General features: G+C 46.8%; 1 protein-coding gene across 1 annotated transcript in view; it reads right to left on the reverse strand.

Moving 5' to 3' along the window:
* LOC146187095 (calcium-activated chloride channel regulator 4A-like) overlaps positions 1-15,475 on the reverse strand; it is a 69,701-nt gene that overhangs the window by 39,399 nt on the left and 14,827 nt on the right. Inside the window, exons 6-8 of the mRNA XM_084605759.1 lie at positions 15,268-15,443; positions 12,184-12,295; positions 5,821-6,045 (exon numbers count right to left, since the gene is read on the reverse strand). Coding sequence (XP_084461885.1) covers positions 5,821-6,045; positions 12,184-12,295; positions 15,268-15,443 — 513 coding nt within the window. The remainder of the gene's footprint in view (positions 1-5,820; positions 6,046-12,183; positions 12,296-15,267; positions 15,444-15,475) is intronic.

Genomic DNA, 15,475 nt, shown 5'->3' on the forward strand with positions numbered 1-15,475 from the left:
GATTAGACGATCATACTTAACTCAGAAAAGACATGATGTATCCCCTGCATTGTGTTATACACGACGTACAAATGCGTCCACGCAGACGGACTATACAGGGGAGGAGGCATTCAAACAATACATTACACAAAATTCGGCAACATGGCACTATGAGCAAAAAACATCAACGTAGTAATTGAGAGATCTTTTTGCCAGAAGACTGGCATGGTTGCATGATTTGTTCAGTAGCGTCGAAACGTGCATGCGTCATTTGTTGACCATAGGTAGCGCGAAATTGCCTACAATATCATACACTGTTTTGTTCTTTTTTTATAGCCAATATATAGAGTGCAATTAGGGTGCCAGAGTTCTTAAATACTGCAAGTTTGAATTTATGACAAAACCTATAGTTATATATCCGCCGTAATGCTACAATGTCATGCGGCTGGGAAATACTTGCGGTGTGGAAAAATGTATATGAAGTCAGGAGTTTGACGGAAATCCATCTGCTCAGGATGCAACATTAAGAAATATAAAAGGTACGGGCCAGAACAAAGACGAAATGGCGGTTAGATTCCTACAACATGCCCAAAATAAGTCGAACAATATACTGCCTTATATACGGCAACCAATTCGAGACATCTTGCCTAGGGTAGGTTACCATCATATCGGTTCGGCATATTTGCTGTCATCTGAAGAATGGACTCATCAAGATAGAGCAGCGATGTTTTTTGTAATTGTTTTTTTTTTGGAAACCACACGGTGCTTGTGCTCTGTCAATGCAGTGGCTGGCGGATGCTTAATGGTCGGCAAGTGCGTTCGAAACCATCTGCCGATTCCGCATGTCCTTCTCGTGCTCTAGATGTCCTTAGAAATCTCCACACCTACCGAAGTACACATCTGCGCCCTCGACGCATGGAACAGCGTGTACGACGCTTAGAAAATTTGCTTTCTATAGCTTGTATTTCACTTGCCCCAATCCACTTCTGAGCTTGCGGGTTAGCACAAGCGCAATCTGCTGGCTGTAGCAGCGTCATATACACGCTAGCGTTTCACATACGGAGTCGCCGTCCACCAACGTCTTGTGCCTGAGGTCGGATGAAGTGCAGGACAGGCAAGTCGGCGCTCCACGGAACCAATAAAATGTCTACGGTAGCCGCAAGCAGATAATCGTGGAATATTTTCAACGATTCAGCGGACTGGCCTTCTGTAATAGTACATATTCTTTATTTTCCACGGAGAGCCGATGCAACTATGGCACGCTTTTGGGAAACAGGTCGAACGGAAGCAAAAGTAAGTTAGTCTGTGTGAGTAGGTTTTCTGTTAACTTTCAAGGTCAGTCCTGACTATTTTCGCTAGGCGAGTGCACCAGGAATAGCAGGTGGCAGGCTCTGGTTAACTGTACTACTGGTTTCATGTTTTTATTCTGCAGAGTGAAGGCATTCAAGGCTTCTTTCTTCAAGGCATGAACGATATCGTCCACGTATCTCAGAAAACTTCGCAGTGGCTGAACCACTGTCTGCCGCATAATAAGTCTTAATATAATGAATGGTGATGCGGAGGCACCATTCTCAAGACGACAGTTAGACGTTTATGCAGCTCTCAATAAAAGTTAACTGTCAGATACCATTAGAGGTGAGCATAAGTTCAAGAGGACCATAATTTCTATTCGGTAGTCGCCTTTTCCAACAGAACGCTGGTGTTGCCCTTGTGCGCTGGCAGTATAACAATCTCAGGACTGCTACCCATGCATTTAACAGTCTGTTTTATATGGCCCGATAAAGGTGAAACTGAAAACTGCGTGCGCAGCTCAAAAAGATGCTGACAATGCGTGCGCGTGCTTCATCTCGACTATACGGCTCAAACAGGTTCACAGTCCAATCCACAGCGCAAACACCCTCTTTGCATCGGGCACCGAACGACGTGATAGATAGATAGATAGGTGGATTTATTGAAAGAAAAATGCAGAGAGGTTGGCCGGAATAATTCAAATCTGGCCTGTTACTTTGCACTGGGGAAGGGGAAGGAGAGAAGAAAGAAGATTGTGATGGGTGACGATATGTCATATAAAATACATATAAGGCATATGATAAGGCATATGAAATACATAGACAGGTACAGTAGCTTGCTTTACAAGCACGAACCAAGTCCACTGGTGCAAAAAAAAAAAACGGCAAACAGCACGCACTGCCTGGACACCCTTCCCCTTGTGCTGCCAAGCGCCCAGCAGCAGTTCCTCCGACAGAGGCCTCTTGTCCAAACGCTTCAAGGAAGCCGCTAGCACACTTCTTTCGCACGCATACGCTGAGCACACCAATGGTCCACAGTCTCTGGGATGCCACAAGTTGAACATTCCGGCGAGTCCATCTGTCCAATTAAATGTAAGTACTTGCGCGTGAAAGCCACGTTTAAACGAAGTCTATGTAGCAAGCATGCCTGATGACGCTGAATATCACGCGGAACATAAAATTTCAATGTTTTATCGAGCCTTCTAGACGAATGTGTCGGATGTCTGGCTGGGCCCAGTAAGCTGCTGTAGCATTCTTCATACAACGCGTAAGAAGGCATGTCGTATTCGCTCTTGAAAAAGGCACAGCTGTTTGGAGGCCATTGAGTGCGCGTTTCACTTCACCATCGGCCTGTTCATTCCCATGGAGCCCACAGTGGGAAGGGGTCCATAGAAACATTATCCTGTGACCTTGGAGCTGGGCATATGGGAGGAGCTCCATAATGTTTAGTGCCAGGGACTGGTAGGCAGTGTGGCGTAAGAAGTTACCCAAAATTTGCAATGCAGTCTTTGGGTCGGTGAATATGCACCATTTTTGAGGTGGTTCTCCACATATGTAGCGAATAGATTCCCGAATGGATACATGTTTAGCAGCGGTTGATGTTGAAGTATGTCCCAAAAGGAAATGTAGAGTCGTTTTTTGAGCTGGTATGACCACTGCTGCAGCGGATGCCTGTGCTGTCACAGATCCATCGGTGTATACGTGGATATAGTTAAGATATTCTGACCAGATGTGCGCCAGAGTAAGTGGCTTGAGTCCACTAACTGGCACCATTGATTTCGTTAGTATTCCGGGAGCACGAAAGTGCACCAAAGGTTTATGCATCGTCCATGGTACTTGGGCGGGACGATATGGGAGGGCGTATCCGGTCGGTACTTGCGATTGATGGCAGCGGAGTGCACTTGTAAAACTGCAGTCCGGCCGCTCATCCAGAATCTTGCTGAGTGGGTGAAAACGGTGTCTTGTAAGTGCTTGTAAACATACACGAAGTGGTTCGTGTGACAAGTATATGGATATTGGGTGAGCATGTGCCTCTTCAATTGTGCCTTTGTTAGAAGTGCATCTGGGCTGTCCAAGGCATATTTTCAGTGCCTGCGATTGCACGCTCTCTAAAGTCCGCAAGCAGGAAATGCTCATACTAGAGAGTACTGGGAGACTGTACCGGATGTAGAGAACAGTCGAGTCTCGTAAAACCGTATTAAGGAGCGCTCAGTTGGACCCCATTTGATGCCAGCTATGAAACGAAGTACATGGCAAAAATTAATTAGCCTTTTCTTCACCATAGTAATATGTTTCGACGAAGATAGTCGGTGGTCAATGGTTACTCCCAAGAACCTGTGCCTGAAGGCGTACGGTATTACGACTCCATGAATAGTGATCGGGTAGCGGCTGACACATTGTCCCGTAAATGCGATCACTGCACACTTTTCTGCCGCTAAAAATAAACCTTGATGCAGTAAGTACATCGATGTCGATGACACAGCTCGTTGCAATCTCGCACGTAGTTGTGGGCGCGTCGAACCAGAGGCCCAGATGCAGATGTCGTCAGCATATGCACTTATGCGGATGTTAGTTGGCAGTTCACTTACCAGGCCAATTAGCGCAATGTTAAATAAAGTTGGGCTGAGGACTCCTCCGTGTGGAACTCCACGACTGACCTGAAAGCGGGTAGTATCTACTTGAGGCGTAGTCATGTAAACAGAGCGGCCACTGAGATAGCTTACAATCCACAAGTACAGCCGGCCACCAACTCCCACGTCGTCAAGTGCATCAAGAATAGCATCATGTAGGATGTTGGCGTAAGCTCCCTTTATATCTAAAAAGACAGTAGCTACTAGTCGACGGTGACGCTTTTCGTGTTCTACTGTAGCCACAAGGTCGATGACGCTATCAATGAAGAGCGTCCGCGGCGAAATCCAGTCATCATATTCGGATAAAGATTATTGCTCTCTAGATACCACTCAAGTCTTGCCAGCACCATTCGCTCGATAACGTTTCCAACACAACTTGCTAGGGCAACTGGCCGGTGTGAGGTAAGCTCGAGAGGAGGTTTTCCAGGCTTCAAAAGAGCAACCAGGCGGCTAATCTTCCAGTGTTGAGGAACAATACTAGAAGCCCATATATCATTGAAATAATTAAGTAGTGCAGTTCTACCATCCTTGCCTAGGTTTGATAAGGTTGAATAAGTAAACCCGTCAGGACCATGTGCAGGTGAATGCCGGCCAGAAGCAAGAGCGGCGCCTAATTTAGCTATTGTAAAGGGCACGTCGTGTTGATCATTCGGCGAAGGTGGCGCAAAAACCCCTGAAATTGGTAACTGTGCCTGGTTTTTCCCCACAGCCATTTTACAAAAACTTTTCAGCTATGTCAACGTCATTGCGGCTTTGGTAAAGGGCCAGGGCACGAAAAGGACGACGTGAGAATAACGTGAGAGAGGCCGGAATGACGTGAGGAATTGACGGGTGGCCTTGAACACGATTGCCGAACATTCGGTATCTGCCAGCCATAGCATCTACTGGGCACATGAACTTATGACTGAAAAAATGAGAACAAATAATCGAGGCTCTATCTGGAGTCGATTATTCGAATGAAAACAAATACGGTCCACCGCAGTGATCTGGAATGAATCATGTGCTTTATTTAAGGTATAACCTTCTTTAGTTTCACCTTCATGGTGAATAAGGCGCCATTGTGGGAGCCTGAATACAATTTTATCTTTTGTTTGTGTCGTCAGAGATATAAAACTTTACATGCAATGCGTAGGATTCGCTTCTACAAAATCACTAGGTTTATTTAAAAAAAAAAGATTACATCAGCTTTGCATAATTAATCGAATTCCAAGTAGGTTCACTAGCAATGCTTACCCTGTTATACTTTTGTGTACATTGTTACATTTTATCAAAGAGCAAGGAAGTACGCTTCAAGGTGAGCGTCAATCAAGGCGCGAGGCTGAGCACAATCTGCGTTACGATGCGACGAGCGGCGGGAAACCGAGGTGTAGGAGCACCGCAAGTACACGTCTGCTGCCGCGAAGGCTAAAGAGTGACTGACGCAAGGTCGAAGCTAGTTTAGGGCGCGCGAGAGGCACGCGACTGCTCAGTGGAGAGTAACGCGTGTTTGTAAAGCACTTCCCATTGAAGGCCACGACGCCTTCTCTCTCATTGACTCGCGGCCATCACTACTTTCGCTCTAGCGTTTTAAGTCCACAGATTGAGAGCGGCCTTTGAACAGACGCGGGCGAAATCCCTGATTGCAGCTACTGTCATACCCTAAAATATTCACTTGACTTTACAATGTAAATATTACTGGTTTGCGCTTATATCTGCTTAAATAATTTCCTCTGAAACCTATGTCTTTATGTATCACTATCACCATCATCATCATTATCATCAAACTAAAATCATCGCCCCTATCACTACTATCAGCAACTAGGAAAAACCAGAGGTATCATTGTTACAGTCTAAAGAACCTCATTAAAACTCGTGCTTGGCGCACAATGGCCTTAGGTGCCTAATTGTCGTAAAACTGAACACACACAGTAGCGCCAACCAACCTTCATGTTTCGGAAGGTGAAGAGTACAGACCGCGTGCGCATCATGTCCTTGGTGCACTCCGGGCTCGTCTCGTGGTAGAGTTCGTCGTCCGGATCTCGGAGCCGCACTGCCAGTGACCGGATTGCACGGCCTGTGACGGCGACACGGGCGTCGCTGCCCAACGTCGCGTCGATCACGAACGACAGATGGCGCTCGCCGCGGACACGGATTTCTTCCCGACGAACCTGCGGAACCGGCAAGCGCCGTTACGGCACAATTAACGTTCAGTAGTGAAGTAGTCGCACAGGAGGAAAACTCCATCCAATTTCTTTTAAGACTAGGAACCGACTGGAAGGACTTTCCCCTGCTATGTTGACGCTTGTTCGTCACAGAAAGACGCGCCTAGGGCTGAGACGATTCGATTTAAAGAAGGCTTCATTTTTATGCCACTGGACTCAAACTAATTAGGTCAAGACCGAACATAATTTTGTGATCACATTGAGGTCAGTTAAGTTAGCTTCACAGGACGGGCCACGCTATGTTGATGAGTATCGCAATTCACTTATGGCCACGTGCTCCGACTTTCACCTTTTCCTCCGGCGATAAGCCTATTAGATATGCACGTTGCCTCTCAATTTCAATTTCTATTCAATCTCATTGGACTTGATGAAGATGAAGGCGGGCCGAAAAAAAAGCCCTCCTCCAAAAAAAGGCTTGACAGCTTTGACATCGGTGAGCTGGCCATGCACGATCATACGATAATACTTTACTTCTCAGCATTATTCATCCAAACAGTTTTACCTGCAGGTACGTGTGAACTACACCTAATGCAGGGCAAAGGCTTTCCTCTTATGAATACAATTAACAAGATAATTGTTAAGCACGTAATCCCCACAGACATCGTCATATCATCCGCCACCATTAGTGTCTGCCTCCTCATGCGACAGGTTTGCATTTCCTTGGAATCCAATGTTACCGTTATGGACCACCGATTTTCTTGCCTTCGTATTACATGCCCTGTTCACGAGCTTAAGTTAGCGAGCCAAAGACGCTTTCGACAAGGGCACACAAGGCTTGTACGACTTAGGAACAAGGAGTTTGTATATATGTTGGCTTCACGTGATTATAGGGTTTAACGTCTCAAAGCGATCGACTCAGGCTATGAGGGCTGCCGTAGTGGAGGTCTCAAAATTTTCGACCAGCCGGGGGTCCTTAACAAGAACTGATATCGGACAGTACGTGGGCGCGTCTAGCTTTTCATTTCCTTCGAAAAGAGGCTGCTGTGGCCCTGATTCGGTCTGACGTCCTTGGGCTTAACAGTTGAGCACCCTAACCACTGAGCCACCACTTCGATGCGTTTATATATATGTTCGGGTAGCCGTTTACGTAAAGGGGTATTGTGCGACTGTATTCTAATGAGTGTGCGCAATTGAGGACTAAAGACCGCTTTTGCGTCATACCCTTAAGGTTCAGCTTGAGAGCCTCCCTTATATGTTTGTCCTTTTATGTATGCTCAGTCTGTCGTTGACGCCCCTTTCTGTTTTTCTAAAGTGTATGCATATCAACAGCGACACAGTTTCAATTTGAGTTTATCGTAAGGCATAGTGAGAACATGAAACGCTGCATGTGACAAGGTCAGGTGCGTTCGTCTTTTTCTGTGTCTTCGAACCCTTGAGCACACAGTTTTAAAGCATGGATAGGCATGTTAGACGAATCCTGTACACAACTTAGGTGGTCCACACTGCGTGAAGTTTTTCGTGCTTCTTTTCATATATGTCTCTCATTTTTTTTTCCTTTTCTGGAGATAAGGGTAAAAACAACATAAAGCCTATTGTGTGCACAGAAAAGTACCCTACACATCATATCTGTCGATCTGTACTCTATGTTTTGTTGAGGTGTGAAAGTTTACAGTTATTAGGAATTACCCTAACGCTTTGTGTGCGGTAAGCAACGCTGGAATCTTTTTGTGATTTATTCCTACTTTTGATTAAAACTCGCCTTGACACTGAAGATACGTTATAAGGGTAACCTGTTTTCTAAAGACCAGTAGTCTGCGAATAAAAGCTGTTTTCCACGTTTTACCGGATATGAGCTGACCCTATTTTACGCAAAAATGATCTTATTGATGAATGAATTGTATTTATAATGTTGTAGAAGACCTTGCACAGGGCGATACGTCGTCAACAGTCAATGGAACGTTCTGCGATCAGTCGTGAGACTTGTGTCAGCACACGCACGAGCGTCGAAGCGAGCTTTTTCATCGTCTTCTTTCCTGACCATCACGCGCGTTAAACATGCTTATCGTCGTTCTCTTCAGCATCAGGCGCGGAACATATCAGAGCCGAATACGTGTTTTACAACTTCCTCCGGGCGAAACGACGCCATCCTGGCGGATCATGGCGATGTGACGATGGCCGGATCGTAGCAAGGTTTCAGGCGGTTACTGTGTACTATTTCACGATTGCGGCGACGGTGGTCAGTGGATGGCGTAAGGGGTTCGATGAGGAAGTTGACGGGGGATTTTTGCTTGACAATACGGTAGTGGCCTCAGAAGTTTGGATGAAAGGCCGGGACTGGAGGACGGCACCCATAGTCAGACCAAAGAGTCTGTACGGTAAGTAGGAGGAAGTGCAGATTGATCTCGGGTGGTTTTCTGCTGTTGCTGGGCGTGAAAAGTGAAGAACCGGGCAAGCTGGTGGCATTCTTCGGCATAAGTTCCAGCTTGTGAAACAGTCGTGATTTTGGAAGAATCCGGTCGGTAAGGGAAAATGGTGTTCATGGTACAAGAGGGCTCGCGAGCGTACAGGAGGAAGTATGGCGAGAATCCGGTGGTTGCTTGTGTGGCAGAGTTATAAGCGAATGTGACGAATGGAAGAACGCGGTCCCAGTTGGAGTAGTCGGAAGCTACATACATTGCCGGCATGTTACCCTTGGTGTGGGTAAAACGCTCAACCATTCCATTTGTTTGCGGATAGTATGCGGAGGTGGCGCGGTGAACGATTTTGCATTCTCTAAGAACAGCTTCAACAACTTGAGAAAGGAAGGCGGAACCTCTGTCACTCAGCAATTTTTTGGGAGCCCCGTGGAGAAGAATTACATGAAGAAGGATGAAGGAGGCAATGTCTTGGGCTGTATCAGATGTCAAAGGCGCCGTTTCGGCGTAGCGTGTGAGATGATCGATTGCAACGATGATCCAGCGATTGCCTGTTGATGTGCTAGGAACCGAGCCGTATAGGTCGATTCCAACGCGTTCAAAGGGCTGAGCGAGGCAGGTCAGCGACTGCAGAGGAGCGGCGGGCTGGCGAGGTGGCTGTTTTCGGCGCTGACACTCTTGGCAGGACTGGACGAACCGACGAACATAACGGTACATCCCACGCCAGTAGTACCGCTGTCGCAGGCGAGTGAAGGTTTTGCAATAAGCCGACGTGGGAACACTGGGGATCGTCGTGGTAATGGGAGCAAATCACAGAGCGCAGATGGGTCGAAATTACAAGCAGCCACTTTCTACCATCCGGAAGATAATTCCCACGGTAGAGGAGCTCGTTCCTGATGGCGAAATGGTGAGACTGGCGACGGAGAGCGCGGCAAGGAGGTCGTGAAGCGCGGCCAGATAAAAAATCCAGGAGTGAAGCGCTCAATGCGTCTTTGCGTTGCTGAGAAGTCATATCGGTGGGCATGTCGGTGGGATGTAGAACGGATATAGCAGGAGTGGCTTCAGACGGCAAGGGAGAACGTGAGAGAGCATCAGCAGCGGCATGTTTACGTCCAGAGCGATAGATGACGTTAATGGCGCTTTCCTGGAGCCTCAGAACCCAACGGGCCAGTCGACCAGAAGGATCTTTCAAAGAAGACAGCCAGCAGAGGGAGTGATGATCGGTCACGACATCAAAAGAACGGCCATACAAGTAGGGGCGAAATTTTGCTATTGCCCAGAGGATAGCGAGACACTTTTTCTCGGTGGCGGAATAGTTTGCTTCAGCTTTTGTTAGGGTCCGACTGGCGTAAGCGACAACGTACTCATCAAAGCCAGACTTCCGCTTAGCGAGTACTGCGCCGAGGCCGACGCGGCTGGCATCAGTGTGGATTTCTGTAGGAGAAGGGTCGAAATGACGCAGGATTGGCGGAGTCGTCAGAAGGTGGCAGAGAGTCGCGAAGGCATCATCACAGTGCGGAGACCAGGCTGGAAGATCGTGGCTGGACAGAAGCTTGGTGAGAGGGTCGATGATTGTGGCGAAATTGCGAACGAAGCGGCGGAAGTACGAGCAGAGGCCGAGCTGCGGAGCCCTTTCACATAGTTTGCTTGGGAAATTCTGCCACAGCGCGCAATTTTGCCGGATCTGGAAGAACGCCATCCTTGGAGACGACATGTCCGAGAATGATTAGCTGCCGTGCTCCGAAACGGCACTTCTTTAAATTTATTTGGAGGCCAGCGTCGGTCAGGCATCGCAGAACTGTCTCAAGGCGCTGGAGGTGAGATGAAATCTGGGGAAAAGATGACAACGTCGTCAAGGTAACAAAGGCAAGTGTGCCATTTGAGCCCTCTAAGTAGGTTGTCCATCATGCGTTCGAATGTGGCAGGGGCATTGCACAGTCCGAATGGCATGACATTAAACTCATAGAGCCCATCGGGTGTGACAAAAATGGTTTTTGGTCGATCGGCATCTGCCATCGGCACCTGCCAGTAGCCGGAACGCAGGTCTATTGAATAAAAGAACTCAGATCTCTGCAGTCAAGGGCGTCGTCGATACGCCGCAGTTAAATTGAACGCTGGCGAGTGAAATGGGCCTTCTAGGTTCGACTACCGACGAGCGCGTTTGTTGCTATCGCCGCCGCCAGGTCGCTTAGTCGCTGCCCTATGTGGGTACAGCGTCATAAGACGATACAATAAAAAAAGAAGCATCCGCGAGATATTTGAGGCCTTATGCATACTTAAAATGGTGAAGATTGTGTAGGTGCCCCGGCCATCACGCTGCACAAGAAGGAACTCGCCTACCTCGACGTCTTTCATCCCTTTTTTCTTAGTTCATTTCTATCTTCTTCGTCATTTTTGTCGCCCAGAGGGATGTGCCAGTTTTTTTTTTCGAACAGAGAGACAGACATTTGCAGGCAGTTTTAAACTTTTATCATACGCGCCTATTATGCGTTAAGAATTCCTAACCTTTTATCGGAATGATAGCAGTGCGACATCTTTTTGTGACTATAAATTCCTTCGCTTCTTTAATAAATTCATTTGCTAGTAAAGGCCAGTTTTGTGTGGTTTTGTCTTCGTTTTCACGCTGTGTTTATTACCTTCTATCATGCACCAACTAGCCCGCTAATATGCTCTCTTGCAGCAGAAGTAATCATAGCCATTCCTTACCTATGTTACTGAAAAATAGACCTTTCCCTGGTTTAAATAGTGTGATGTCAATTGGGTGCTGTCTGATGGACAAAATCTGCCATTTTTGCTTATGAACCGGTTTTTCTAGTGACAAGCGCTCTCCTGTTGCATTTGTTGTCCCGTTTACGCCTGCCTGATTTTTGATTTCAGCCTTTCTTCTTCCTTTTAGATTCCCCTCGGTAGTCTTTCCCATCGCTCTAGAAGCATGTCCTCTGATGACGTAGCCCAAGACAGGTTGATATATATACTGACGAATAGCAAGAAAACTTTTAAGTGATCATAAATAGATATGTTTAGCAGTGTATACAGAGATTTCAGGCCCAGCGTAACACGTAGGATGGTTTCCGGGAAATGGAGGCATCTAAAAACGAACTGGCCCGCAAACTTATGAGCGAGGCTTCAGTACACTTACGGTGGGTAGCCTAACCCGGCTCTCATGCTCCGGAAATACCTTTACGAATTTCGATGACGCCACCGCCCACAAAGCTAAAGAAGCTTCTTTTCGAAGGCCCAAATGCGATGACCGGACGCACGCACCCCGGTTTGCCACGAGATGTTCATTTGTTTTTAAATCTAGCACGATCCGCATACCCTTATATCATGATCTCACAACCCACTGGCGCCGTAGTGGGCGGAGCGCAGCATGCAGAACACGATGGCGGTGACCCCTTGAAACTTTTCCATCATGATTTGCACGAGAGGAGGAGACTCCAACAGTAAGTGACCTGGAGTAAGAGTGACCAGGCTGCAACCGTTGCCTTTTTTGGCTGGATACCCAAAGCTGGATTCGGCCGCGTGGGCGGCAGGGTGAGTCGTTGGACGAGTTGTGGTTCTTGATATACAAGGCGCAATGGCCAGGCATTCTTGATCCTCATTACCCAATCTTACTCTTCTGCGGCCTCGAGTTATCCCCACAATTAAGGTGTTTGAAATTGCCCTTTCAGGGTACAGAATTACTCGCGGTTGCATTCGATGACTTCTGTTACTAAAGGCAGCTACGCACAATAATTTCCCGATCAGCAGGCGCCGCCAGTTGATGGGCTGCATCCGCCAGGGCATCGTCGAGAAGCACTCCCTCTCCTTCGCTGGGCACCCAGAAGCTCAGGCCACCGGACCTGCTCGCACGAATGAACGTGGATGTTAGGCACTCCTGCCAACCATTTGAAATGCGAGCATTGAAAGCACCATGATGTTCAGTTTATTCATGATTTATATTGTTCTAACCACTTTTGCAATGCCCTAGCTAGGCTCCGCCATCTGCTATTAGCGGCTGCCGAGCAAGTTATCCGTGCGACCTGTGTGGCAGCGGATGGGTCTATGCATCACAGCATCCGGCCAGGCCGCCATTCTAAATTGAACTATAGCAACGCTAACACTGGAAACTTATCGAGTTAGCCTACCAGTGCGGTTAGAGGAAGAACTGGAGGGTATCAAATGGAATGTCGTAACAATTACTGAGGCTAGGGAGGGCAATGTTTAGTATACGCGAAGTGTTAAAGGGGGGGGGGGGGGGATATACTAAGCATTATGGATTAGCGAACAATAGAGAACTAGTTGTGGCATTCCGTTTCTATATATAGCCGGCGACATTGGGGGCTTCTATAGCTCTAAGAGTGGCAGTAATCGTAACTAATTCTAATATACAAACTGTAGGTGGTCGAATTAAAGGGGGAAAGAGTCAGTGAGGGAAAGAAAAGCGTAGGTTGTAATTACTTAATTTCTGCTCTTGTTCTGACCTAGTGCTGTGATCATTTAGGTCGAACGATAATAAAAAAGAAACTCAATACCGTAGCAGTCTGGGCGTGTTGGTTATTTATGACGGAAAAATACAGCGCAGAGAAGGACGAGGACAAAATGTCCTATGTGTCTTCATTTTGTCCTCGTCCTTCTCTGCGCTGTATTTTTCCATCAAACTGAAACCAGGAAAAAAACAACCCTCCAATGGTGGGATCAGAACTCATGAAATCCTAGTTTCGCGTCAGGTGCTCGTACCAAATAGCTACAGCGACGGCTGTCCATTCAAAAATGCTGCTCTGCCCCAACCTGTTTTTACCGGACCCTTTCCTCGTCTTTCCGCTAACTGATGAGAACCTATTATGTGCCCACCTTTTAGTTCTGTACACGCTTCATTTCTCCGTCGGGGGCATGTGGTGGTTTTTTTCTTGTATTTTCTGAGCCATTATTTCCACAACAAAAAATACAGCACACACTTTAGCAGAAGATAAACAAAACGAGCGTCTAGGCTTTCACGTAAATATTCTTCGGATGTTTTGAGCATGCTCCTTAATTTCAGTCTCCCCAATAGGGCTCTTTCGTGCCCACTTTCGCCTTTCGTGTTTTCAGGCGAAAAACCTCATTTTACGCACAAAAAGAAGAGCCGTCGCCGGGAGGCGTAGTCTCAAACGGTATTAAGTGCGTGTTGTCTGGTTAGTTGGTTCTGCCTATTGTAGATGAGGTTAGCGCAAGAGCTTATGCAAAGACATAGAAGGCATAGAAGCGCCTGTCTTTCGTCTTATGTATGTTCTATGTCTTCGTCAAATTTTTTTCCGCTCACTTTATCTGCAACACTAAGCGAGTATGTGACGCGTGTAAACGTGTACGTCATCTTATCAGTAGTATACCATCGTTAGTAGTATAGTTCTAAGTCATATAGCGTAATGTTCAGCCATATGACGTTAAAACAATTCTAGTGGCAGTGGTGCAGTGCTTACAGCGCCCGGCTGCTGAGCCAAGGAAGCGGGATCGAATCCCTGCCGCGGCGGCCGCTTTTTGGATGGAGGCAAAAAGCAAGACGCCCGTGTGCTGTGCGATGACAGTGCACTTTAAAGAACCCTAGCTTGTCCGAATTTCCGGGGCCAACCACTGCGGCGTCTCCATAGCCTGAGTCGATTTGGGAGGTTAAATCCTATAAATCAAACCACACCAGATCAAAAGAAGTCGTGCTATCATGACTTGTAGCGCTAGGTCACAATATGTAAGCAAGAAAGATAAAGGTGAAAAATGAATTAAGCAACGTTATGCGAGTTATATATACAGAGTGTTTCTCATATACCATGGACTAAAGGTTTAAAAATGGGGTAAACAACGGGATATGTTTTGAAATCATACAGAGCTCCTGAAAGTATTTTTACACCCCGCTTAATTAATTAATAAGGTGAATTTTTCAAAATCCAAATGAATTAGTTTGGGGTCAAGTGGGTTGCATCGAGTTGTGGAGTAGTCTCGGAAACAACATATCCAGTGTCAAGGGATTAACACTGATTTGCAGAACATGATAACGTCCTACCGAAGTCTCGGGACAAAAAGTTGTCACTTGACACAGAGTTACTAGGAAAAAAGGGAAGACGTGACACCGGAGTCGCGTGATTAAGAAGTGTCGCGTGACGCAGACTTGAGTGTCCACCTAATTTTATGATGGACTCATTCATGAGTCGAAAATTGTTCTCTTCTGCGAATTGCAAACAATTGTCTCTCCATATGTCTTGCTGTATAGTGTCCTGCCTGCTTCATAACCATCTTGGCATTGAAACTACGGTGTCGTCATGGCTGAAGGAATGAATGAATTCTTATTAGAGGTAGTAACAAATTACTACACCAGGGCGGCCAAATCTTCTTCTGGTAAGGCAGCGTACTACCTCAACTTCATCGTCATAGTGTACATTGTAGTCCAATAGGCCCAACTGCTTCTAAGAAGTCCCCACACATTCCACATCAGTCACCGTAGATCGATTCCTGTTAAATTTGCCTGTTTTGTTTTCGACGCTAGTCTAGTGCTTGTTTTTTTTTTTTTTTTTTGCTCGTTAACTAACCTTGTTCTTCAACTCTATGCTTCAAACCTTATCGTTAAAAGCTCTTGAATATACCGTCCTACATTCCTGCATATATAATTTTATTTACTCTTCCAGTCCTCGCTTGCGAGCCAACAGTTTCTTGCGACAGCTGCCTCGCTTAATTCCTTTACACTGAGGAGAATGACCCATCAAGATCTACGTAAACTAAACCACACGAGGCGACGCGAGCGTCGGAGCTAAAATCTTTTGAAACATGATCACAGTGCAATAAGGAACTATTGAACTCAAGCCAGTACCTGCCCGCCAGCAGCTCGAGTGCAGGGTCCGCTTGGCTTCCCAGTGCCACTGTACTGAGTATAAGGCCCGAAGCGAAGTCCGGCTCGGCGGTCTCATTCTTGCCGCTCAGGCTAGCGACTTGCGTCACCAATACCGCGATGCCACCCGTGGGTAGGGAGCCGTTTGTGCTGAGAATCTGCAATGGTGGGGAAACGAGTGATGATATTT

This window comes from Amblyomma maculatum, chromosome 6 (genome assembly GCF_055883805.1).
Source record: "Amblyomma maculatum isolate TAMU_Amacu chromosome 6, ASM5588380v1, whole genome shotgun sequence".
NCBI classification, from domain to species: Eukaryota; Metazoa; Arthropoda; class Arachnida; order Ixodida; family Ixodidae; genus Amblyomma; species Amblyomma maculatum.